Here is a 23,725-nt window from a genome sequence, read left to right as displayed (position 1 = left end):
ACACTGGCTGCTTGCCCGAGGTTATGAAGACCGGGTTAACAAGCTAGTCCCTGAGGGTCTCGGCACCTGCACTGGGGCACCGCCAGCTCACCGCACTTCCTTTAACCCCCATCGGTCGGGTGGATGGGCTTCTGCGTCCCTCGCCCTCAACGCACACCAAAACTAAAACGTAACTCCTGGCCTAGTATTTCCCGGAGAGAAATTAACAGCCCTGAGGATGTTGAACCGCGGGAAGGAGAGGCGGGCACAGCCCCGGAGCTGGAGCGAGGCTCGGACACCTTTAACGTGCGGCCTGGTGCCCCAGAGGTCGGCGCTGCTCGCTTAGCGTGCTGAGAGAGAGAGAGTAGGGTGGGGGACTGTCCCTGCTCTCCACTCCCACCCCGCAGGCACCAGAAGCGCCCGGCCTCCCTGTCCTTGTCCTCTCTTTGGCACCCTCGGAGACAGGCCTGGCAGAGGACACGTTGACGGCGGCTCGGGGGCAGGGTGGGGTGGGGGTTGCCCTCTTCCGTCCAAGAGCCGGGGCTGGGGCTGCGAGAGAGGCTCGGAGGCTGTGGTCTCCTCCCCCGCTCTGCTCCCGGCCGCGCCGTGCTCCCCCAGTTCCGGAAGAGCTGCTCTGATCGCGGGGCTCAGTGACAGCTCGGGGATGGGAGGGGAGCTCTCCCTCCTCCCCACCCCCGCCCAGCAGTGACCCAGACGCCGCTCGGGCCTCCTTTCTGCGCCGCGCCAGCCCGGGAGCCGCGGGAGGACGGGGCGCGGCTTCCCGAGCGCCGGGCCCCGCTCTCCCCGCGGCTGCGGCAGCTGCGCCCTGGGGGGCGGGGAGCGGGCGCCGGGGGGCCAGGGGCGGAGGGGCGGCGGGAGCCCCGGCCTGGCAGAGCGGCTTCAAGTTTCCACCGGCGCGCGGTTGTGCAACAGCCTCGGGAGCGGGAGCCGCGGGCGCCTCGGAAAACAAGCCGAGCCCATAAACAAAGCCACGTGGGCTCCGGCGGGGGGGCCGGGCTAAGAGCAGGCGGCTCTTCCGGCAACAAAGGGCCGGGGCCGGCGGCCCGCGATAAATACTGCGGCCGGGACGGCGGCGCGGCACACTGGCCAGCCCCGCGCGCCCTGCGGCCCTCCCCGGCGCCGCGCCCTCTCCGAGCCCAGGCGCTCGGCTCCGCGGCCCCCGAACCCGCAGCCCTCCACGCCGCCTCCCTGCAGCCGCCCCCGCGTCGGCCCCAGCACCCCTGAGCGTCCGCCCAGGGCAGCGCGTCCCCGAGGCCGCCCGGCCGGTCCTGTCAGTCCGCCGAGTCCGACCGTCGCGTCGCCCCCGGAGCCATGCCATTCCTCGGGCAGGACTGGCGGTCCCCCGGGCAGAGCTGGGTGAAGACGGCCGATGGCTGGAAGCGCTTCCTGGATGAGAAGAGCGGCAGCTTCGTGAGCGACCTCAGCAGGTGAGTGGATCCGCCACCAACTTGCAGCCCCGCGAAACAGACCTGGGCTGGTTTCGGGGGCGCAGGGGCGGGAGAGTGGGGGGCACGCAGGGCTGGAACGGGGTGAGGAGGAAACCCCTGGACGAGGGCGGCGGGGGTGGGGGCGGCGGAGTGCAGGGGAGGAGAGAGAAGTTGACCGGGTTTCTGCAGAGGTCGCTAGAGCACGGGATTCGGGGAATTTGGTTTCTCTTATTGTTCAGGGTCTGCGTCTCCAAGTGGGCACAACTCTTTACAGAACCCCGGGTCCCTCTGGGAATCTGACGACAGACGCAGATCTTGTCCGCAAACGTTCAAACTCAAGCATACAACTTCAGGGGACCCCTGCCTTAAGGACACTGGAGTCGCGCCGTCCGCCTGGGCGGGGGCGCGGGCGAGTGGGCTTCGCACCTTTCAACCGCTGGGGGTGGCGGGGCTCGGAGCACCCTAGCGCCGTGGGCACAAGTCGGGTGACGCGATCGGACATGGGTGCAGCACCTCCAGGCTCTTCCCACGCACGGGCGACCGCAGAGTGGGCAGGGAGGATGAGTAACCAGGAAGGGGCGGACAGATGGTCCCTGGGGCACCGGCGCTTGCGGGGCGGACTGGCGGAACCAGGGTGAAGACTCGCGACTGCGGAGCTGCGGAGGAGGGAAGGGAGGCGGGAAGGCCACCCACAAGCCTTCTGCTTCTGAAAGGACGAAGCGCTTGCACCTGTTTCTTTAGTGGCCCTTTCGGTCAGTTTTCTGGGCGAAATAATTTCAAGTGATGCCCGTCGGTTGCAAAAAGTACCCCACCCCCCACCCCCTGAGCCCCGTCAGTCTGGTTGAAAACCCGAGGTCCGCTCCGTTTGGTTATAACACAGAAGCGCTGTCTAGTAAGTGAAGTGGTCTGGAATCTGTCAGTCCCGGATCGCAACAGTTGACTTCCAGATCCCTGACATTTGGAACAGGTGGGAAGGGCAATGAAAGCGGGTCCAGAGGCGATCAGTGCAGCCCAGTCACCCTTGGATACCTGTTCGTGCAGCCTTTGGTTGAAACCACTGGCACCAGAACCCTTAAATTGATTCCGGTGATGAGTTCTGTAACCTGACCAGGTTCCCACTTACTGAGATTTACCAGTGGTTTTTGTGGCTGAGCCCCCTGGCACTCAATTTTAAGAAAACTGTCAAGAAAGTGTGGTTATTTTGACAGCTTGACCTCCAGAGCGCGCCCCCCCCCCATCTGATTGTTATTTGTAAAACATCAAACTCCTTTAGTCTTCCAATGGAAAAAAAAAAAAGCATTTAATCCTGGGGGTCTGTCAGGAGAGACAAAAGCATATATAACCCTTATGTTAAAGATATTTTGAGGCAAACTGTAGAGTTTGGAGAGCAAATAAGAAGTCTTATTGCAAATCAGATAATTTACTTAATAGAAAAACAGACCAATTGCTGTCACTAGACTCTTAACCTTTTAGGGATGCGAGTTACCAATTATGCCTAAATTATTCTCCCTTGACTAGAAGCTTGCTTCTAGTAGAATAGAAGCTTCCTTCCTGCCTCCTCATTCCTAAGGAATGATGATCTTGATAGTTTGTTACTTTTATTTCTGTACAACAGTCCAGATTCTTTCTGGGGAAATACAGCAAGGATCTGCTGAATGATGTCCCAGTGGCTCACCCAAATATGATTATAGGTTGCTCGTCAGTAGGATGCAGTCGTTCAGCAATAGAGGATTCAAGATACTGAGCCTCTGGTTCACGTAAATATTCACACTGTATCTGCTCCAAGAGATAAGCTGGTATCACTCCCCTTTAGAAGCAGATAGTAGATAGTGGTGCCTCTCGCCACAGAGTGGGAGACCTTGAAGATGGTTTTAACTTACCACAAAAGTTTAACCTAGGCTGGGATCACGTAGCTTCACACCCCTCAGACCCCTCCATGAGCCTCCTTCTTTCCTCCCATTTCGTGCCTTCTGAGCCAGTGCCGTAGCACCGCCATAGTTACCACAAGTGGTGATCAATACAGTGGCCACCTGTGGCTCTTGGAGGAGTCAGAGTTTAGGAATCGTTTGGTAGCTCCTGGCAAAGCAGCTGGCTGTTTGTTTGCGGAGTATTTTTTTCCTCCACCAATTGTAAACAATCCCTTCCCTACTTAGCATGAGAAGTCTGCCAACTTCTTAAAAGCAGTTGGCCTTCTTGGACCTAGGTCTGGAGTCTCAAATATCCCCACTGTTTTTAGTCTTGGTCATGTTTCTCTGTGATGTAAGGTTTGGGCTGACCGCCTGCCTACACAGGTGAATGCCTCTCCTGTTAGGAGAAAACAAAAGGCCCACGGCCCTTTCCAAAGGGGGAGGGGAGGTAATGAAACAGGACAACAGAGGCCTGCTACACTTCTCTGATTCCACGTTCAATTCTGTGAGCTGCCTGAACAAGAGTCGGGAATGAGGGGTACATTTGGTGTGTTCCGACCTGGGGAGAGTGTTTACAGTTGACCCCAGCCCGTCTGGACGGCACGCCTTCTCTGGACTCTGCTGGCCATTCTGTGTTCTGGGCCCTGTCCCCTTCCAACAGCAGAACCTTACAAAGCCCATCCCAGCCATGAACAGAGATCATGGCAGGCTTTAGGATAAGTTTAAAGCAGTACCCCTCATTTAAAAGGGGTACTTGCATAAGACAGCAGAGGAATGACCAGTTTAAACGTGGGTGGGCAGATGAAAAGTTCAGGGAAAGCGCTTGGCATGAATTGGGGGTGGTCCAAGAATGCTTCAAGGAAGTGGTAGTTGAGGTACCTCCAAGCCTCACCAACAACGCTCCAGCTTCCCCCACCCCCAGAATGAGTCATCTCAGCGATCTGAACCTCAGGCCACTCTTCTCCAAGTCTACAGGCCTGCAGCTGAAAACTCCAATGTTGCTTTGCACATAGCTGAGGCTGAACCAGGAAGCAGGAAGCTTGGTGCCCTGGACGAGTAGTGCAGAAGACAAAAATAATAGGTCAAATTTTTATGAGTGCTTACTGTGTGCAAGGCACTGTTCTACAAGCTTCATATAGTAGGCTGTTTGTTTCACCAGAACAATCTGGGTAGGGAGTCTGACGATTTGCGTCCGTATTGGAGCAAATTAGCATAGAAATCTCACCAGCTTTAATCCACAACCAAACCCTTTAGGCCCTCCATAGCTTTCTTAAATGGCCTGTGATTGCAGAACAAAATGAGAAATAGGCCTTTCCCCCCACCGGTGCCCTTATCTCCTCTGCCCAAATGGTCTTATTTTGAAATCTTTCCATCATTTCTAAAGTTGTCTTTAAATATCTAGGTACGTGTATATTGATAGTATAAGGCTGGGCAAGGTCTTTTTTCTTATTCTGTGCCTGTGCCTATAAAAATCAAGATTAGTAAAAACTAACCACCAAATGGCAACTTCAGTGGCTATTCTTGAATTTAATGAGGTAATTAGCATCCTTAAATAGTTCTACTTAAAAAAAAAAAGTTAAATGTCATGGTTCCTAAATGGTGGTAGCTTTTCTTGTTAAAAATTTCAGTTGTAATTTTCTCTTGGCCTTGCATTTCCTTGAAATGGATGGACATAATTGAACTCTCAGAATAACCTCTAACTGAGTATGTTATTGCTTGAAAGAAAAGCTACAAGCAGACAACACAAATAAACCTCCTAGCCCTTCCTTCCAGGCCCTACCTCTGAAGTCCAAAACCTAATAATCAAGAGAAAAATGCAGGGTTTGTCTTTGGTTGAAGCGTTTCTACATTCTACAGTGGAAGAACATCATCAATGATGTCAAATTCTTCTTCAACTAACTTTGGAAATGAGTCGCTCAGGCTTAAAGCAGATTATTGTCATTTCTATGAGGAAAGCAGGTGCTCAAATTCCTTTGAGTGATGTTCTCAATTAGAAGAGAGTAAGATGAACTGTAAATATTTAAAATCTCTGGGGAATGGCCACAATCTAAGGTCCAGGCTCTGAAAACTTTCTGCCAAACCTCAGAAGTGTGACTGAGAATAAGACCGCTTCATTTTATGGCTCTCTACAGGTGGAATTTAAGCTCTAGGTTTTCGTTCATGGTGTAGGAGTGTGTTTTCTTTAAAAATAAGCCTTCGCGTGGTGTTTTTACATGAAAAACGTTCTTAACTTTGCTTTCTAAAGCTGTTCTCAGCTTTGGTACACCATGGACCAGTCAAGTAACCTTCCATGTTTTCCCCTTCTCAACTTTGATTGAAATTCTTAAGTTGGCTTTAAGGACTCAGAGTCCAGCGCTCCCTTGTTCTCTCTTTTCTTGCTGACCTTGGAGCAGATCACTGACCAGTCGGTGGTTTTGTACACTACTGTCATGCAAGTAGACAAACACACACGCGTGACACAGAGCCTGGCCCCAAACATTCACCCTTGGCTCGTTTAAGAAACTGTCTCTAAGAGAAGACATTTCTGCAGTAATCTCTATGAAACCTAAAAATATCCAGTTTCCCCAAATGAAAAGAAGGCTAGAGATGTTAGAAATCTCAATAAGTGGTATTAAACATGGCCTTACAAGGGCAGATTAACAAATGGTAGATTATCCATCAAGCTTATTCCTCTGGGTCCAGAAACACTGAGCACGTTGTTGGTGATATCATGTGTAAGCATTTATGTAGCAAGATACTTATTGTACTTATTGAAGTGCTACTTGAGACGATTGTAGCAACAGGATACTGGAAATTGTTTCAAACCCCCTTTTCTCTTTTGCCATTTGCATAATGTCTGTGGAATAGAGAAGTGCAGGTGTACCTCATTTTATCCAACAGATGTATGTCCAAAGAAGATGTAAAGCAAACCACATTTTAAATTCAGCAAAGGAACTCAGAAAATTAAAGAGCTCTGATATATCAGTGATATAAGAAAAAGCCCCTGATTTATGCTTTACTAGTGGGAATTCTAAATCCTGCCTTGTACATACATCCCCATGGGGCTCGGGGGATCTACTCACTATACTTCAATATTTCTCCAGCATCCTTTCAATGAAAACTCTTCAGAGATTTACTGTGAAGTTATGTGGTATCACAGAATAGAACTCAGCTCCCCAAAATGATAGCTCAGCCTACTGGCAGAAATATGCACCTGACCCAAGGTGAATGTGTGCGTCCTTCAGGGACCTGTGAACTGGGCAGTTCTGTTTTTTCAGCCCTTATAAATTTATGAATTGTGAAATCAGCTGGTTTCATTTAGGACCCAAGGTCTTCACCTCGCAGCATGATGCTGAGTGTTAGTCACAGAATTCCATGAAATCTAAACAATTAGCACTGTATGCTCAACGTCTCCTAGAAATGGAGTGTGTAAGTCAGATTTTTGTCAATGTGATCATGTTTCAAAGGCATGATGGAAGCATGCTAGTTAAAAGAAGCTTGGGTACACTTTAAATGGGTGGATTGTATGGTATGTGAATAATATCTCCATAAAGACTTTTTTTTTTTTTTCCTTAGAAAGCAGCTTAGGGTGGATGCTTTTGCAAAATGAAGGCATTGTGTACCACAGTGATAGCAGTAATCATCCCTCTCCCTCCCCCCTGCAGTCGTCATTTTTGCTTAAAGTAATATTGTAGTGCCCGGCATTGCCTTTAGTTAAAGGGCTGTGTGTCAGACACAATGGCAGGCACTGTTGGGAATTCAAAAGCAGTAGAAGCCCCCATCCCTGCCTTCCACAGAGATGTGACAATATTTCATCCCCAAAGAGGGAGGTCTGTGCCTAAACAGACTTCTTTTGACGGGGTTATTGTTTTGTTTGAGAAGATGTATGTTTGTGTTTTAGAACCTGGTAAGTTATTTATAGAAACAGCTCTTATTAAAGTATAGCTGTTATAGCTCATCCCCTCTCCTGTTATTCCTAGTTATTGCAACAAGGAAGTATACGATAAGGAGAATCTTTTCAACAGCCTGAACTATGATGTTGCAGCCAAGAAGAGAAAGAAGGACATGCTGAATAGCAAAACCAAAACCCAGTGTAAGCCATTTGTTCTGAACTTAAAAGAAAGCTGTTTGAAGATCGCTAGGATTGGTTCTTTGCGGGGGAGGGGAGAAAATCAGACCTCGAGTGTTAGACATCTGCTTTAATGTTTACTGTGTCATTGACAGAGGTCATTGGGAACTTTGCACTCAGAAACCCGGCCGTGCATTTTACAAGCAAGATCAATGTGTTCTTTATAGTCTTATTTATAAGTCAGTTGCTAGTCAGAGTGGGTTTTTCCCCCACTTGTCACTAATATTTGACGTAGTTAATTTAGTTATTATACAGTGATATGGTCAGCTGAATCAGTTCCAGCATGTGCTTTTATTTGGCACTGTGTTGTGAGGCTTTGAAAATAGATTTGTTTCTCCCTCTTTCCTTGTCTAAATACTACTACATTTCTAGATGCTGGGTGTAAGAGTATAAAGTTCTAGAAATAAGCCAGAATCACAGATCTTTAGTTTAATCCACCCATACTACATGATCTCTTCATGTTATCTGCTTTATTTCTACTTTTTATGGCCTTGTATAAGTTGTAGGTTTGACATTTAAAACAAACTTGTACTTGGGTATTTGATTTTTTTCAATTTGGAGCTTTGGTATACTAAATCTGATGATCAAAGATTTGGAGAGCTTCAGACCCGGTAAGCATAACTCCGATATGTATACACTGCAGAAATTAGGCATTTGCGTTTCTTAGATTGTCAGTAGAGTCTCTGTCTTTTTTTGTTAAAACTTTTTTAACACTTTGGAGTATATGAAAAAGAAACAAGTTTAAAATTTGGGGCATGTTGCAAATTTTAAAGCTGTGGGGTTTTTTGTTTTTAATTTTTTTTTTTTTTTTTTTTTTTGCCTCTGTAGATTTCCACCAAGAAAAATGGATTTATGTTCACAAAGGAAGTACTAAAGAGGTGAGCATCCATCTGTTCCTTAAAGCATATGCTTAGCTTTATGCCTCTCCCAACAGGAAAGGGAGGGAAAGTGGGCAAGAATATGACTTCAAATCATGGCTGGGTGTGGGGGGTAGTGGCTAGCAGCTCACCACCTACCCAACCATCAGAGAGAGTGAGAAGCCAAAGTCACTAGGTGGACTCCCCAGTCATTCAGTGAGATCACGTATGTAAAAGTGCTTTATAAAGATTAGTATACCCATCTCAAATGTATTGTTATAAAGCCTTGGCCTTGCCCCGAGAACAGTGCCTCTTTCTTGTTCTGAGATCTCTTCAGACTCCAACTTTGTTAAGTTTTAGCCCTGGAGGGGCTAATCACTAAACACAGCAGAAGTTTTCATGTCTGCTCAGTATGAGACACTGAGCTAGACCTAGAAGGGGACAAGGCACTGTTACAACTACATTTGCCTGGCACTTTATAAAACCCTTTTATGTACATTTTCTCCCTGCACAGGCATCTGCTCAGATATTTAGGTTATCAAGCAGTGTGGTAGAACGATGGAATTTCTACCACTGTCAGGGACCTTGGTGAATACATAAGTCCCTCTGTGGTTTGGGGCCCCACGGAGGCCAAGGGCACACCCGCCATTATCCAGATACTCAGAGCAGAGCTGAGACTGTGAGTCAGGGCTCTCTGCTCCCAGTGCTTGTGCGTTCATAGGTAAAAAAAATCAAAAGTTCTTTTGCCTCCTCATGAAGCCTTAAAAAAAAAAAAAAAAAAATGTTTCTGATGATCCCAATGAGAAAAGCAGTAAAGATGCGAGGCAAGGTAGCAGGCAGGGTTGACACAAGGAAGTCTAATTCTCCTCCCAGGAGATGCTACAGTGACCAGCTATCTTCGTCTCCCATCCTATGTCCAACTCCTGCCCTTTCCCGGATAAGCAACTACTTAGGATTTTCCCATTCAAGTTCATGCGGAGAACAAGGGTCCAAATGGTGCAAGTCACGAAGAGGGGTGTTTAACATGTGAGTCACAGACTAAAGCAGCTGCTAGCTGCACTGTCCATCTTTGTGGCTCGCAGGGGGCTCCCAGAAAGAGCTTATCATGGCCCAGGAAAACAGCATATGGCCACAGGTTACCTAAGACAGGCATCCAGCTTGCCAGTAGAGTCCAGGTGGACCGTTCTGGAGAATGACCTCTGTGCCCCCCCGTTTTCACATTCAGCGCCATGGATATTGCACTCTGGGGGAAGCTTTCAACAGGCTGGACTTCTCAACTGCCATTCTGGACTCCAGAAGATTTAACTACGTCGTACGGGTAAGTCTCTATAGGTTCCCAGGGTCTCAGTTGAATTATCTTTTTCAGGTTCTCTTGAGATAGTTCACCCCCCAAAGAATAACTCTGTAGGACACTGGGAATTTTGAGGAAAGCAGAAAACAGACTTCTCAACTCCCTTCTGTCCAGATCTACTTCGAGTCCTTATGTGGATCCCGTGAGGATGTCCCTGAGATTGACTGTGACAGACAGGAACGGCCATAGTCCTCATGTGAGCCACTTCCCTCCCCCCACCATAAATGGGAACACACTGCAGGCAGCAAGGGCTCTGGCAGCCACATTAGCAAGAGAGAATTCAGTAGTAAGAAAGCCAAAAAACACCATGGCTTATTTTAAAACCTTCTGTACCTCTGATTGTTCTCACTGTCCTCCTCCTTGTCCTGCGTTAGCAGACTCTAGGTGACCCCACGGCATTCTTGGTTTAGGCTACAACACCAGACAAGTTCAAAGCACCTCAGTGCATCTTTCCTGTGACTCCCTCCCACCCCACGTTCAGTCTCTTGTTCACCTAAAGCGTGAAACTAACTACCTGTTCAGGTCCGTTGCTTTACATTTGAAACCCCATGTTGGGAAAAAAAAATTTTAAGGAGCTTTGGCAAGATATTAATGATGAAGGTAGTAAAGCAAATAAGTCTAAACATGCCCTCCAAATCAGTGATTCTTTTTAATTGGTTTATTGTTGTTGTTTCCCGCCCCCCCCCCCCCCACCCTTAGCTCTGTTGTGCATTTCTGTCAGTGGTTCAACCTGAGAGGTAGCAGCTGTTTGGGTTTTAGTCTCAGAAGTAGGAGGGACTAGGGGCTCCTGGGTGGCTCAGTCAGTTAAGCGGCTGACTTCAGCTCAGGTCATGATCTTGCATTCACGGGCTCAGGCCCTGCATCAGGCTCCGTGCAGACAGCTCAGAGCCTGGAGCCTGCTTCAGATTCTGTGTCTCCCCCTCTCTCTGCCCCTCCCCTGCTCTCACTCTGTCTCTCTTTGTCTCTCAAAAACCAAAATAAAACATTAAAAACAAATTTTTAAAAAACGTAGGAGGGAATTTACCCCTTGTGGGTGTTGGGTAGCTGGGTTTTTATCTTCTTTTTCCTGGGTTGTTGTGCTTCTCAGTGCCCCGTCACTGAGTCACATGATTGCCACGGCTCAGCCAGAGCAATGACATTCAAGGCCCCTTGAGGCCTGGATCATTCACCTGTCATCAGGGCAGATGCTGGCCTGGCCGTCCCAGCTGACCTGATAAAAACTCAAGCCTCCTTGTAGGTTAGAAGCTCTGAGCTGAGCCTGTGACCACATGAGTAAATCTGTCAGCTTTCAGCTGAGCTCTTATTCCAATCCAAAAGGGATGAAAATAAGAGACCTTCTTGATGAAATGTTCACGTCATTCAGTGTGACTCTGCCATTTCAGGGAGGTCACTGTGGCCTGCAACCCAGCCCAGGCTGGTTGGAGACAGGCCCAGCAAGAGCTGGAAACTCTGTTGCTAAGAATATGAATACTTTCCATCTTCTAGGTGTCAGAGGAGGACACCCAGTTCTGATGTCTTAATTACAAACTGATCAGCAAAACAGTTTGTAGATGGGTCTTCCTACTTGTTTTCCCTTTCACAAGAAATACAGCAAAGGAACAAGGTCGTAATAGCAAAACTCTATCTTCGTGCAATTATGTGCCTTCACCTTTATTCGTCCATTAACCCTATGAAGTGTGGGTACTTTTATTATCTGTTTCAATAAACGGAAATACGGCAAAGTAAAATGGCTTGTCCAAGGTCACAAAGCTACATAAGCGACAAAATTGGGATCTGAAACCTGGTCAGTCTTAGAGTCCACACTCTTCACTGCTACAGTAAGTTCTCTGCAAGCAGAGGACTGAAGGTACAATGGTCTGAGGTCAGGCCCCAGCCCCGCAACTTTCATACTATTACAGCCTAAGGCTCAGCCGCCCCTTCCGTAAGAAGGATTTAGAACAACCCCAACTTCACAGGGTAGCTGTGAACTCAGCAATGTTATATATGAAGATACCCTGCAAATCGGAATCAATTATTCAGAGTCAGCTACTAATATTTATTATTGCCTATTCACCTAAATTATCATTGATTCTCCCTAATATGCCTTTTCAATTCAGTTGATAAATGTTTTTCTACTTCCAAAAAAAAGATTAATGGGAAATCTGCCACTTGATTAAGACTCAGCATAGAGGACTTGTATCTGATAGTATCTAATTATAAAATGTGAGCACTTTCCCTCAAATAATCTTGAAGTTAGAGAAACTGCTGAATGCTCTCAGAGCTGTCAGGTTCAGCAATAGTGGAAAAGTGTTTCTATTTTGGAAAGAACAATCTTTTTTTTTTTTTTCCCCCTTTCACTGTTAAGAGTCCTCTATAATTTGAGAAATAATGTTATTTTTATAAAGAGCTTAAAACATTTTAATGATAGGCACTGCGCTTTGAGGGTTTTCTTCTAAGGAAGTCAATGCACATGTCATATATTCTTACCCTTAAGCCAACTTTGCAAAGTAGCTTGCCGATATGTCCTCCCCATCTTACCACTTGGACATAATGGTCTAATATAGTACCATAGTGATTCCTTAGTTCCAGTGAACAACTGAACCAACTTTGAAGGCCTTTAAAAAATGTTTTTTAATCTCTTTAAAGCCAAGTACATTTTGAAAAATTTTTTTTTTATGTTTATTTTTGAGAGGGAGAAACAAAGTGCAAGTGCAGAGGGGCAGAGAGCGAGAGGGAGACACAGAATCTGAAGCAGGCCCCAGGGTCTGCTCTGAGACGTCAGCACAGAGCCCAATGTGGGGCTCGAATTCACGAACCACAAGATCATGACCTGGGCTAAAGTCGGACGCTTAACCGACTGAGCCACCCAGGCGCCCCTAAAGCCAAGTACATTTTTTACAAAATGTGTTCATGCTGGCTTCCCTCTTCAGAAACAGACAACGCAGAGGGAATAAAAGAGGTGGCCAACACCACTATCTCAAAATTGTCTAATTTTTATCTGTAAGTACAAGAGTTCTGTGGAATTTATGGAGTCAAAAGTTTTTAATAGAAGCTGGGAAGGAAAGGTTTTCATATAGTATCTGTACCTTATTTTAATAGGCTTCAGATTATACCCGCTGCCTTCATTCCCTTCTCTACACACACACACCCCCAATGGCTTAAGTACAATTTTAACTGTGGTTTTTAAGGATGATCTAAAATCATTAGAGGCAACAACTTACCCATTTATGAAAGGTCATTTTAAAAATTGGTTTACACCATGCCTGAAGACCAACACATTTTGGAAACTCCCTTGAGAAGCCGGTGAGCATTCCAGGGGCTGGGCTGGTGGTAGGGCTGGAATTTGGTCCCCATGAGGAGGTGAATGCTGACTAACTCAGCTAGGGCACAGAAAGGCCAATGGAGAAAGTGGGTCTCCAGTAAGCTGGGAGAGGGTTTTGGAGACCACACATCAACTCACAGCTGTCTGAACTAAGCCTGCTGTGGCCCACTGGTTCTCATTTGAACTGGCTGCACATTAGAATCACCTGCAAAGCTTGTTTCTCTACAGAAGGCCACTTCTCGGGCATATGATTTAATTAACTGAAGGTGGTGTCCATGCATTGCTACTTAAATCTGCCCTTTGGGGGACCCCTGTGTTTTTAAGTTTGGGAACCAGCTCAAAAAACTATTGGAAGCCCAAATGCTGGATTTTACACATTGCGTTTTTAAACAAGACACAGTAGGGCACAAATGCAGGAAAGGGTTTTCATGCTTTAATGCCAGGATGCCCTTTGACCGGGTCTTCCAGCTCTCTTTGTGGGATGTAGATGCCACCTCTAGACGAGAAAGGTTCTGGAGAACCTTGAGGACCACCTCCTGACTGGAGAGAACTGGCCCATCTGTGCTAGCAGATCAGAAAGGACAAGCAAAAGCTTGCAACCCCACTCTCTATCCCTCTGCAGCCCAAAAGAAAATCACAGCCTAAACCAATGCACATTATTTTTTTCTGCGTTACCACCCTAAGTCCATTTGAATGTTTCCAGCAAGTTACTGCATTCCTACAACCCCTAAAAGTCTTTTCCAAAAACATGTTTTAGTTTAAGTTGACTGGCGGCTTGGCAAACAAAAGACTGAAATATGGCACTATGACTCAAATTCAAACCCAATGCCTTCAATTAAGGGCATGCTGTTGGTGGGTCGTGATGTGCAAGAGAAGCCTGGCCCCTTTGCTAGGTTCCTCTGCCGCAGTGACCTTGGATTAATTTAGCACTGCACATACTTGGCGCCTTCCTCTGATGGAGGGTGGCCCCTGCCACCTGGGTCTTAAAACCAGTGGTATCTTTTTCTGTTGGGAGAGAGAAGCTGGGTTGGAGGGAGGAAGGCCAGCCACCCCAATGGCCACAGAGTCAAAAGAACAGAGCCATGAGCCTATTTGAAAATGACTCACAGAAATGGTTGGAATTGTGAGAATCTACTGTGGGGCATTAACATTTGAGGGCACAGGGTGGGTCCTTCAGTGAATGCTGATTAGGCTGCCAGGGATCTTACAGGAGAAAGTCTGTGCCGCTTAGAATTCCTGGTTTTCAGTCCTAACAAGCATTGAGGCAAGCAGATACTGTAATGTCTGAGTACCCACAGAAGAGGAAACACTCACAAACAGAAGTAGGGGAGCACACACAGAAGTGGGGACCTACCTGAAGAAATAGGGGTGCCTACATAACCCACAGAAGTAATGGGATACATTCAAAAGTAGAAAGGTACCCATCGAAGGTTGGGGGGGGGGGGGGGCACCTGAAAAAAATGAGGCATTGCCAAGAGACCAAAACAGTGGTGTTTTTGACCATGGACTCCTAAACAAATAACATAAGTACGTACTCTCAATTTACGTATATTCATAAATTCATCTGTGAATCACATCCCTATAAAAGGTGCTAATAATGGTATCTGTCCCATCATGTTGCTCAGGGAATTAAAACTAAATTTAAGTGCTTTCCAACAGGACCTGGTATGTGGTAAGCACTCGATGAGAATCAGTTGTTGCCATTAATATCTTCATCTTTAGGGTCCTAATTACAGACATTAGAAAACACACAAATAGATTATAGAAATAGACAATAGAGATTAAAGATGAAATAAAATGGAGAGATTGATGTTTTATACTTTTTCTGCCAGATTTCCTTTCCTATCCCACTTTGAAGACCTCAAGATCAAATTTGTTTTGAGAACTCAGAATCTAAGCCTATCCCACCATGGGCCATAAATATAGAAAAATTCTGTCTAGTTTCTACATTATCAGGTGCTTATTATGCAGAGGGATATGCTAAAATGGACAGGTGAGCTGAGTTTAAAATGCCAGTTCAGCAGACTTTTCTCCCATGCAAGGAGGTAAGCTCCTGAGAGCATTGGACACTGTACTCCAAGTGCTCTGGCTGAGGGTAAGGTTTGTTTTCAGGAACTGTGAGCTAGGACCCAAAGGCCCCTCCAGTCCACAGACAGAGGAGCTCCAAAGGCAAGGAGGTGACAGCATCCCCCTGCTAGGTCCCCATAGATCAAAGACTGCTTCCGGTGAATGCTTTCAAATTCCTAAATAGGTATTTCTGAATGAAATCCATAACATTTACCTAGTGTTGCCATAACCACTCGAGAATCAACGAAGACCTGGTCCCTGCTTATCAGGATCTTCTGGGCTACTTGGGGGACAAGGTACAACTACTGAAGTGGCAGACTGGGTTTTGGTCTTGTCTAGGAGACTGGAGGAGGGGCGGGCACCAGAGACAGCCTGTTGGAAGAGGTAGAATCTCTGAAGAAGGACTGAAGAACCAGTCCTTCCAGGAGCTGGCTAGGTGGTGAGGCAGGAAGAAGGCTTTGCAGGGACAAATGCCGTGAGCAGAAACCGGGAGATGAGAAAGAATGGGAGGGGAGTGCTGGTCAACCAGAGGCCCAGGCAATGTGACATCCAGCCTCATGAAATCAGAGGGTAGAGGTTAGGAGTGCTAGGGTAGACGAGAAGCCCAATCTAAAAGCAGGATGACTGAAGCAAACAGAGCTGCTCAAATTGATGCAAACAGGGAGCGGGGCACTATCACAAGTTCAAAAATATCTGGGATGGATAGAAGACAGGCAAGTTTCTCTCAGATGAGAATACAATTAATTTGTGTAAACTTGGCCCTCCTTCTTAGGATTTTAACACTCCGTTAGAGAGAGATGTTTCACTTGCAAATAATATTTACCCAATCTTGACATGCCTGAAGATTATTAATGTAGCTGCAATGTTCTCTCTTCCAACCTGTCAGTGTTCAAGCTCAAAGTCAGGACAAAACTTTCCAGGTTTTTAATCTGTGTTATCCACTGAATAAATAAGGGTCTTGAAAGTACATGGCACTCGGTACAAGCAGAGGCACTGCCTGATGTAACCAAAGGTTTCTTGAAAAAGACATAATGTTCCTATAGGTACCCAGCTTGGGTATTGAACACGTGAGAAATGGCAGGGGCTTCTTGAAGCTTCTTTCCTGCCTTTGATAACCCTGAGGCATGTTTTCCATCACACCTATAATTCAAACTTCAGAGCCCATAGTCACAGGAGATGGAAGAATTTAGAGATAAGTTACGTTCTTAACAATATCCTATGCAAGACAGAGTATGCTCCAGCAGCAGCCTTATTGTTAACCCCTGTGTGGTTTGGTCTGAAACAAACACATGGGGAAGCTACTGCTTTCTGTTGATGCTTCCGAAGCCCAATTTATTTACCGTTCCTCTAGATGTCAGCTGCTTGCCTTCCTGGAAAGGGTGATCTGTTTGCGCTATAAGTAATTTACTCCTGAAGAATTCGTCTGGAACCAGACCCCATATGAGTTCCAGCCTAACAGTCGAGACGATCTAGCACTGACCGTGATTGTGTCATTTGACCATCATGAGCCTCCTGATCTAAAGAGGAGGAATTTGGGTATACTCTTTCCCAGGTCCCTTGCAGCTACAATGCTCATTGATTCTAAAAGACAAATGTGTTAGAAAATAAATATTGGTTGACTGCCTACAACGTGCCAGGCTGGGGGTAGAGTGATTGGTAAACAAAACAACCCCTGCAGTCTTGAGGTTCATATCCCAACTAGACAGTCAACAAATAAGGAAACAAGATCATTTCAGAGATGTGTAAATGGAACAATGAAACCACAGTAAGATAAAAATGGCGACTGGGAGGTTTCCATAGAGGATGGTCACAGAAGGCTTCCCTGAGCAGGTGATATTTGAATGAGACCTGAGGGGTGGGTCAGAGCCAGCATGCGAAGCCGTGACAAGGGCAAAGGCTGGGAGGTGGGACTGAGCTGAGCCTGTTCAGGAAACCAAAGACGGCCCTTGTGGCTAGAACAGAATGAAGTTGGAGGAGGGGCACAGGCCAGATCAGGGAGGACCTTGCCAGTCACGGAAAGGAGGTTAGATCCTCTTCTAAGGGAAGCTGTTTGAGGGTTTCAAGCAGAGAAGTGACATAAGCTGATTTTTTTAAGTATGAATGCTATGAGGAACCGAAGGTGAGAGAAGAAACCTGTCCTTTCTTCGGTTAAGTGAGATAGGAGGGGAATATCTCTTCTGCCCAGTCATGTTCCACACGCCACTTCAAACTGTGGTTGTAACCGCTCCAAGATTTGCTATACAATATTGCTTGCAACTAGATTTTTCCCCTACTCGACGTCTCCAAAATGAGCACGAGCCAAAGTTGAAGGGCAGGATGTGGTTTCGGCGTGCGGTGACCACCATCCCTTCCTCTGGTAGCCCAGAACCATTCCTGTCACTGCACAACCAGTCACTGCAAATCACTCTAGATACCCAGACTGCCCACGCGGCAATGACACCATGGAGTTCAGGAGGGGCCTGAGAGCCGTCTTGCTCCTCCTTTTCCTCCTCCTCCTTACCCTCCTGCCTCTCCTTAAACACAGCACAGATTACTGGCACCTGGGCTAAAATTTGCCCGGCCGAAAAGAAAGAGCCATTTCCCAACAGAACATTTTCCTTTGCTCTCTTGTGGCTGGGGGCAAAGAATCCAGCCAGCTAAGTCATCTTGGTAAAGAAACTGCCAGATGTAGTCCTGCTCCCCTCGGCACACAGCTCTCTTAACACAGAAGTAAAATTAATCAACTTAAGTCCTCTTTACCACTAGTTCCACACCATACTACCTACTGGTTTGGGGCCTGCAGTGTTATGCTGATGTGGAAAGTAGACCTAAGTGGTTTACCCAAAGCAATGGCCCCAGCCCAGTCATGTCGTTAACACTTTCTGCGGATTATTTCTCCCTTAGTAGTAAAAGCTGATTACCTGTCACAATGTAATATTGATATGGCATTTCCAGACCCTGTCTCCCAGAGTATAGCAATACGTGATATTGCTACTAGTTTTTTTTTTTTTCAATATATGAAATTTATTGTCAAATTGGTTTCCATACAACACCCAGTGCTCATCCCAACAGGTGCCCTCCTCAATGCCCATCCCCCACTTTCCTCTCTCCCCCACCCCCCATCAACCCTCAGTTTGTTCTCAGTTTTTAAGAGTCTCTTATGCTTTGGCTCTCTCCCACTCTAACCTCTTTTTTTTTTTTTTTTTTTTTTTTTTTTTTTTTTTTTTGCTACTAGTTTTAAAGTTTGGCCATAGATGCAAATTTGATCGACCCTGAAAAGCTGAAGTCCTTAACATGTTTTCTGTTAAGACACATCTGGTTAGAGTCCACCACTTAACTACTGCTGGTGTGACTTTAGGTATTTGACTTAACTTCTCTGAGCCAGTGTCCTCTTTTTCAAATGGAGAGCCTAACTCCTCAGGTTACCACTGAGGACTAAGCGAGATCATACATGTGAAGTGCTTAGTGCAGTCACTGATGTGTAGTAAACCCCCATTTATCGTTAGCAAAATAAGACCTCACCGTAGATGCAACTATGTAAGTCGTAAAACGTATCAATGTTAACATTCATCAACAGATAGGGAGCTATTAAAATGTATCACAAACATAATAAAAATGACAGAAAGTGATATTAAAATTTGAAACCATTTAAGCATTTGGTTGACAATACATAAAATTGAAATACAAGGATTCTAAAGATCTTTAAACCATCTGTACTTTACTAATTCACTATGCCCTCCCTGGCATTAATTTTACCTAGTGATATTCTCTGTATTATGATAAAAACTAATAATAATATGAGTATATTCTTTGTATCAGACACTATTCTGAATGCTTTATGAACACAATCTTCATTGCAACTCCGAAGTTGGTACTATTATTACGCATAGTTTACAGACGGGGAAACTGAGGCACGAAGTAAAGTTGGTAAACTATGGCCCAAGGACCAAATCTGGCCTCCCACCTGTTTTGGTAAATAAAGTTTTATTGGAACACAGCCACATCTATTCATTTACATGTTGCCTAAGGCTGCTTTTGCACTATAACTGCTAAACTGAGTAGTTGTGACAAAGAGCCTATAGCCCACAAAGCCCAAAATATTTACTCTCTGGCCCCTTACAGAAAGTTTGCTAAACGCTGATATCAGCTGTAAACTTCACTAAAAGATTGGGGTCTGGAATAGGAAGAAATAATATTTTATAATAGTAATAATGCCTTGAATTTGGTATTTAGAATGGGTTTTTACACATTTATCTCTTTAACTCTTATAACAACCCTGTAAAGTAGGTAGTCTTTTCATTTCCATTTCAGAAATGAAGAAAATGGGGCTCTGAGAGGTTAAATGACCTATGCCGCAGGCTAGACAGTAAACTCCATGCATCTAGCTATCATGTGACCCTACTGTCATATCCACGTCACCTGCCACAATGCTAGGACAGAGTGGGCACTCAGAAAATATTTGCTAACGAAAGACAGTTGTAGAGGTCACCCAGCTAGAGAAGCTGGGTGTGCTCCTATTGCAGGGTTTTTTCTCCTGACCCCACAACTGCTTGGCAGTGAAAAGAGGGACTTTTTCTTGAGATCGGGTTAAACATAGGGTAGTTGACATGTCATCCTGATGTCGACTGAGAAATTTTCGCTGCCGTATTACTCTTCTTCCTTAGTCAAACATCGTCTCAATCTGACCAAAGGGCTTTTTGTTTTCCCTCAGATGCATAGTCATAGCCTTGCGAGTTGCCTTCTCCATGTGATTGGTGTGTTTTTAGACAAGATTAAAACTGACACCCTCAAGAGAGGGTAGTCACGTGGAATCCGGGTTTTGGACGGATTTCAGGCAGAGCTCTGCCCGCCCTCCCCCATTCCACCACACGATGAGTCACAGTGCACAGCCAACTGCCGTTCCGAGAGCCACTCAGGGCTTTTGTTTTCTTTCATCTTGCTTTATGCTGGTCATGTGAGGCACAGTGTATTAATAGACCATCGGGCTGGCCTTCTCAATCTGGTTGTTGTTGGTCAGGGAGATAAATGCAAGGTCTGGCCGGTCCCTTGGTGCCATTTGTCACTCCTCTCTTGACTGTCACGTGCTGGTTGGTGACAGAGCTGAACCAGACAAGCAGAGGTCATCGGGTGTGGTCACCACCCATGGATGTGGCCTCTACGGATGTACTGACTTCTCGCCTCTCTCAGTGGGCACACTGGATCAGCCCCTACTTCCATCTTTGGATCAGCAGCACTAATCTTTTTTCAACTTTTTTTTTTTTTTTTTTTTTTATTATTTTTGGGACAGAGAGAGACAGAGCATGAACGGGGGAGGGGCAGAGAGAGAGGGAGACACAGAATCGGAAACAGGCTCCAGGCTCCGAGCCATCGGCCCAGAGCCCGACGCGGGGCTCGAACTCACGGACCGCGAGATCATGACCTGGCTGAAGTCGGACGCTTCACCGACTGCGCCACCCAGGCGCCCCAGCAGCACTAATCTTAACAAACCAGCCTCCGCCTTGCCTCACCTCCTTCTCCCTGCATGTGTGAGAGATACAGAAGCCGGGCAGGAAAAGGTTTTGGGGTGGTTTTTTTGTTTTGCTTTGTTTTACTTAAAAGTAAAATTATGTTCAGGAAATTAAAAGTCTGTATGTGGTTTGACAGGCTCCGAAAGGGCTCCGGGAGGACAGAAGTTTTAAACAAATGTCTTGGAAGCAGAGGTTCTTTCAATTGCCTAGGGCTTTGATCCAGAAGTTTCGGTTCTCCTCTGCAGCCTACTTCTTAGAATGTCACTTTGCTAGTTCCCTCAGCCTTGATTCCAACGCTTCCAACAGTGTCACACTCGATGTTTATTGACCCAAAGTGAAGTTGGGCTGGGGCCTAGCCAGGAGATGAAACGCTCTTGAAAAGTTTCCTAGGAGCAGAAATTCAAGCTTTAATGTCAAAGAGGGGTCTTGGTTCTAAGTCTAAGGTGAGTGCGTTGGGGGCCTGCTGGGCTCTGGGGAGATTATTTTCATTTTACATCAACTTCTTTTGTTCAATAACTCCGTGAAAGCATCAAGTGTGTTGAGGTCTCTGCTGAGTCCTCTCCTTGCTCTCAGTAAATTGATAGTCTCTTGAGCCTCATTTTGTTCATCTGTTAAGTTGGTTGAACTACATGACCTCTAAGATGCCCTTCCAGTCTTAAGTTTCGTTTTTTAACAATAGAATTTTTAATAGATTTTTTAAAAATATTGCCACATCTGTAAAGGATTTTGCTACCAAAGAAAGACCAGACTAGGGATGCACCAACTTAAATTATTACCTTCATTTCTTTGTGTTTGGCAATAATGGGGGTCGTGGGATTGGGACACAGTCTTTCAATAAACACCAACCTCTATTTTCCACCTAATTTGTGCCAGGCACTGTGCTTTATGGGCATTCCCTCATTCAAAGCTCTCAACAATCTTGACGACTCTGAGTATTATTAGTACAGATGATGAAACCAGGGCACCAAGAAATTTAGTAACTTGCCCATAGCCACAGGGCTAATAGGTGGTCAAATCAAAAATTGAACCCAAGGTTAGGAGCTATAAGGATCCTAGCCTCTAAGCAGAAATATGTAGATATACGATACAACCCTGAATTCCTCTCTTTTCCTGTGATTGGCCTCTTTCCACAGGAATTTAAGTGCAATGGAAGATTCTAATTAACAGACATTTTTACTGAATGCTGCAGGAGCAGGAGACTTCTGGATAAGAATTTCCCCTTCCTTGGAAAGTGTGCATCTTACTGACCATGAGGTTTAATGTGCCTTGAGAGTAATTGGTGCTGGTGGGGAAGAAGTTCAAGTAGGGGTAGAAAAATTCTTGCTGGGAGTGATTGTGTATGACTCCAACATTTGCAGGTCATTGGAAGTTTTGTTCCCTTTAGAGTTCCTCAGCTTCACTTGCTGAAGTAGGACAGGCAGAATGAATTCACCCTGGCTGAAGCAAGACTCTTTATATTGAAAAGAAAACAAAAGCAATTAAATATTCAGCCTGATTCCTGGGTTTTGAATTACCCCCCATTTGTCTTTCACTTTGAGCATCTGCTTTTTATTGCACTGTGGGCCCGCCTGCCATCTATCTCTCCCTGTCGATCTGTCTCTACGTGTCATGTGACCCGAAAGCAAAGATTAGAGGAGAAAAATGTCTCTGTGTTCTAAGCCTGGCAACTTCTATTTTTATCCACAGCTGTTGGAACTGATAGCAAAGTCACAGCTCACATCCTTGAGTGGCATCGCCCAAAAGAACTTCATGAACATTTTGGAAAAAGTGGTACTGAAAGGTGAGCACGCTCTGTCTCTCTCTCTCTCTCTCTCTCTCTCTCTCTCTCTCTCACCCTCACCCCTTTTTATAGAGATGGGGATGGGCAGATGGGTTTTCTGATAGAGTGGACCTGTCATTAGATTTAAGGAAGAGTGAATGGATGGAAGTGAATGACTCCAGATGCACTTCTGCCAAATTCCAGTTCAGAAAGGAGGGTCACTTGTGAAAAGGGGAGACACCATCACCCTCCCGTCCTTTTATTAGGAGTATCCATTTGCCCTGCTATAAGCCTCTCAGACTTCTCAATGTGGGCACACATCCCAACCTTGGCTAACCAAGCCCTCCGGATTCTAAATTCCTAGAAAATTGAGCTATATACGAAGCAGAATAGACTCATAGACTATTTGATCTAAAAGAAACTTTAGATCTTTGGCTCATCTGAGTCGTTGTACACAGAGGGAAACTGAGGCCCGTAAGAAAGAGTAATTTATCCATAATCACACAAAGACTCAGCCAGACAGGATCGGAACTCACATTCCTGACGAGTGACCACTTGCTGGGCAGGATGTCACTGCTGGGCAAAAGAAACTGCCTTCAAATCAGGTGAGCCATTGGTGCTGGCAAAACTGTGAAGGGAGAAAGAGTCTTTGTCGAAAACTAGGGAGAAGAGAACAAAGAGGGACCTAGATAATGGAAACTCTACCCAGTAACCTCAAGTGTAGAAGCTTGGCCAAGTGTAGAATAAATAACAGTGAGAAAGAAAACCACATCCCCGGAGGCAGTACCCACGTAACATGAGCAGAATCGAGAAGAAAGGCCCACTTATAAAATATACAGTGTTTCCAGTATCACGACTGTTAATACTTTTTTCTCCCCCCCCCCCCCCCACTGCCCCCACTCCAGTCCTCGAAGACCAGCAAAACATCAGGCTAATAAGGGAACTACTCCAGACCCTCTACACGTCCTTATGTACGCTGGTCCAGAGAGTCGGCAAGTCTGTGCTGGTCGGGAACATCAACATGTGGGTGTACCGGATGGAGACCATTCTCCACTGGCAGCAGCAGCTGAACAATATCCAAATCACCAGGGTAAGCAGCAGCGCCCCGGCTTCCTTCTGGCAATAAAGACGTTAGTCAGGTCCTCCACGGCGAGGCAGGACTTTAAATCCACCCTGGTGGTGGAAGAGTCTCAGCTATTCTGATCTGATGCTTTCTACTTGGGTGCTGGGAGTGGGCTAGAACTTCCCAGGAGAGGGAAGCAGAACTTGGCAAAACAGGATCAAAGTGTGGGAACTGAAACATGGTAGGAGAACTGGAGACTTCCATCTGGGGGGGGGGGGGGGGGCGGGGGGAATCTCTCCTCTTTGTCCATTTCCTCCTAAAGAACCTGTCCCTTATAGCTCTAGGAATGCTGCCTTGGATAGGATAGAGCTACAATGGCAGTGGCTTGGAAAACTGGTG

The 23,725-nt window shown here is 46.2% G+C and overlaps 1 protein-coding gene across 1 annotated transcript in view; it reads left to right on the top strand.

Moving 5' to 3' along the window:
* Positions 1–579: 579 nt before the first annotated feature.
* The window catches only part of FBXO32 (F-box protein 32), a 36,291-nt gene continuing 13,145 nt past the window's right edge, over positions 580–23,725 (top strand). The window contains exons 1-6 of the mRNA XM_060611258.2: positions 580–1,427; positions 7,294–7,406; positions 8,271–8,320; positions 9,525–9,617; positions 22,191–22,284; positions 23,169–23,353. Coding sequence (XP_060467241.2) covers positions 1,312–1,427; positions 7,294–7,406; positions 8,271–8,320; positions 9,525–9,617; positions 22,191–22,284; positions 23,169–23,353 — 651 coding nt within the window. The 5' untranslated portion in view covers positions 580–1,311. The remainder of the gene's footprint in view (positions 1,428–7,293; positions 7,407–8,270; positions 8,321–9,524; positions 9,618–22,190; positions 22,285–23,168; positions 23,354–23,725) is intronic.

The sequence above is a fragment of the Panthera onca genome, chromosome F2 (assembly GCF_046562875.1).
Source record: "Panthera onca isolate mPanOnc1 chromosome F2, mPanOnc1 haplotype 2, whole genome shotgun sequence".
NCBI lineage: Eukaryota > Metazoa > Chordata > Mammalia > Carnivora > Felidae > Panthera > Panthera onca.
Note: the sequence above shows the minus strand (reverse complement) of the source record. Positions and strands in the feature narration are given on the sequence as shown.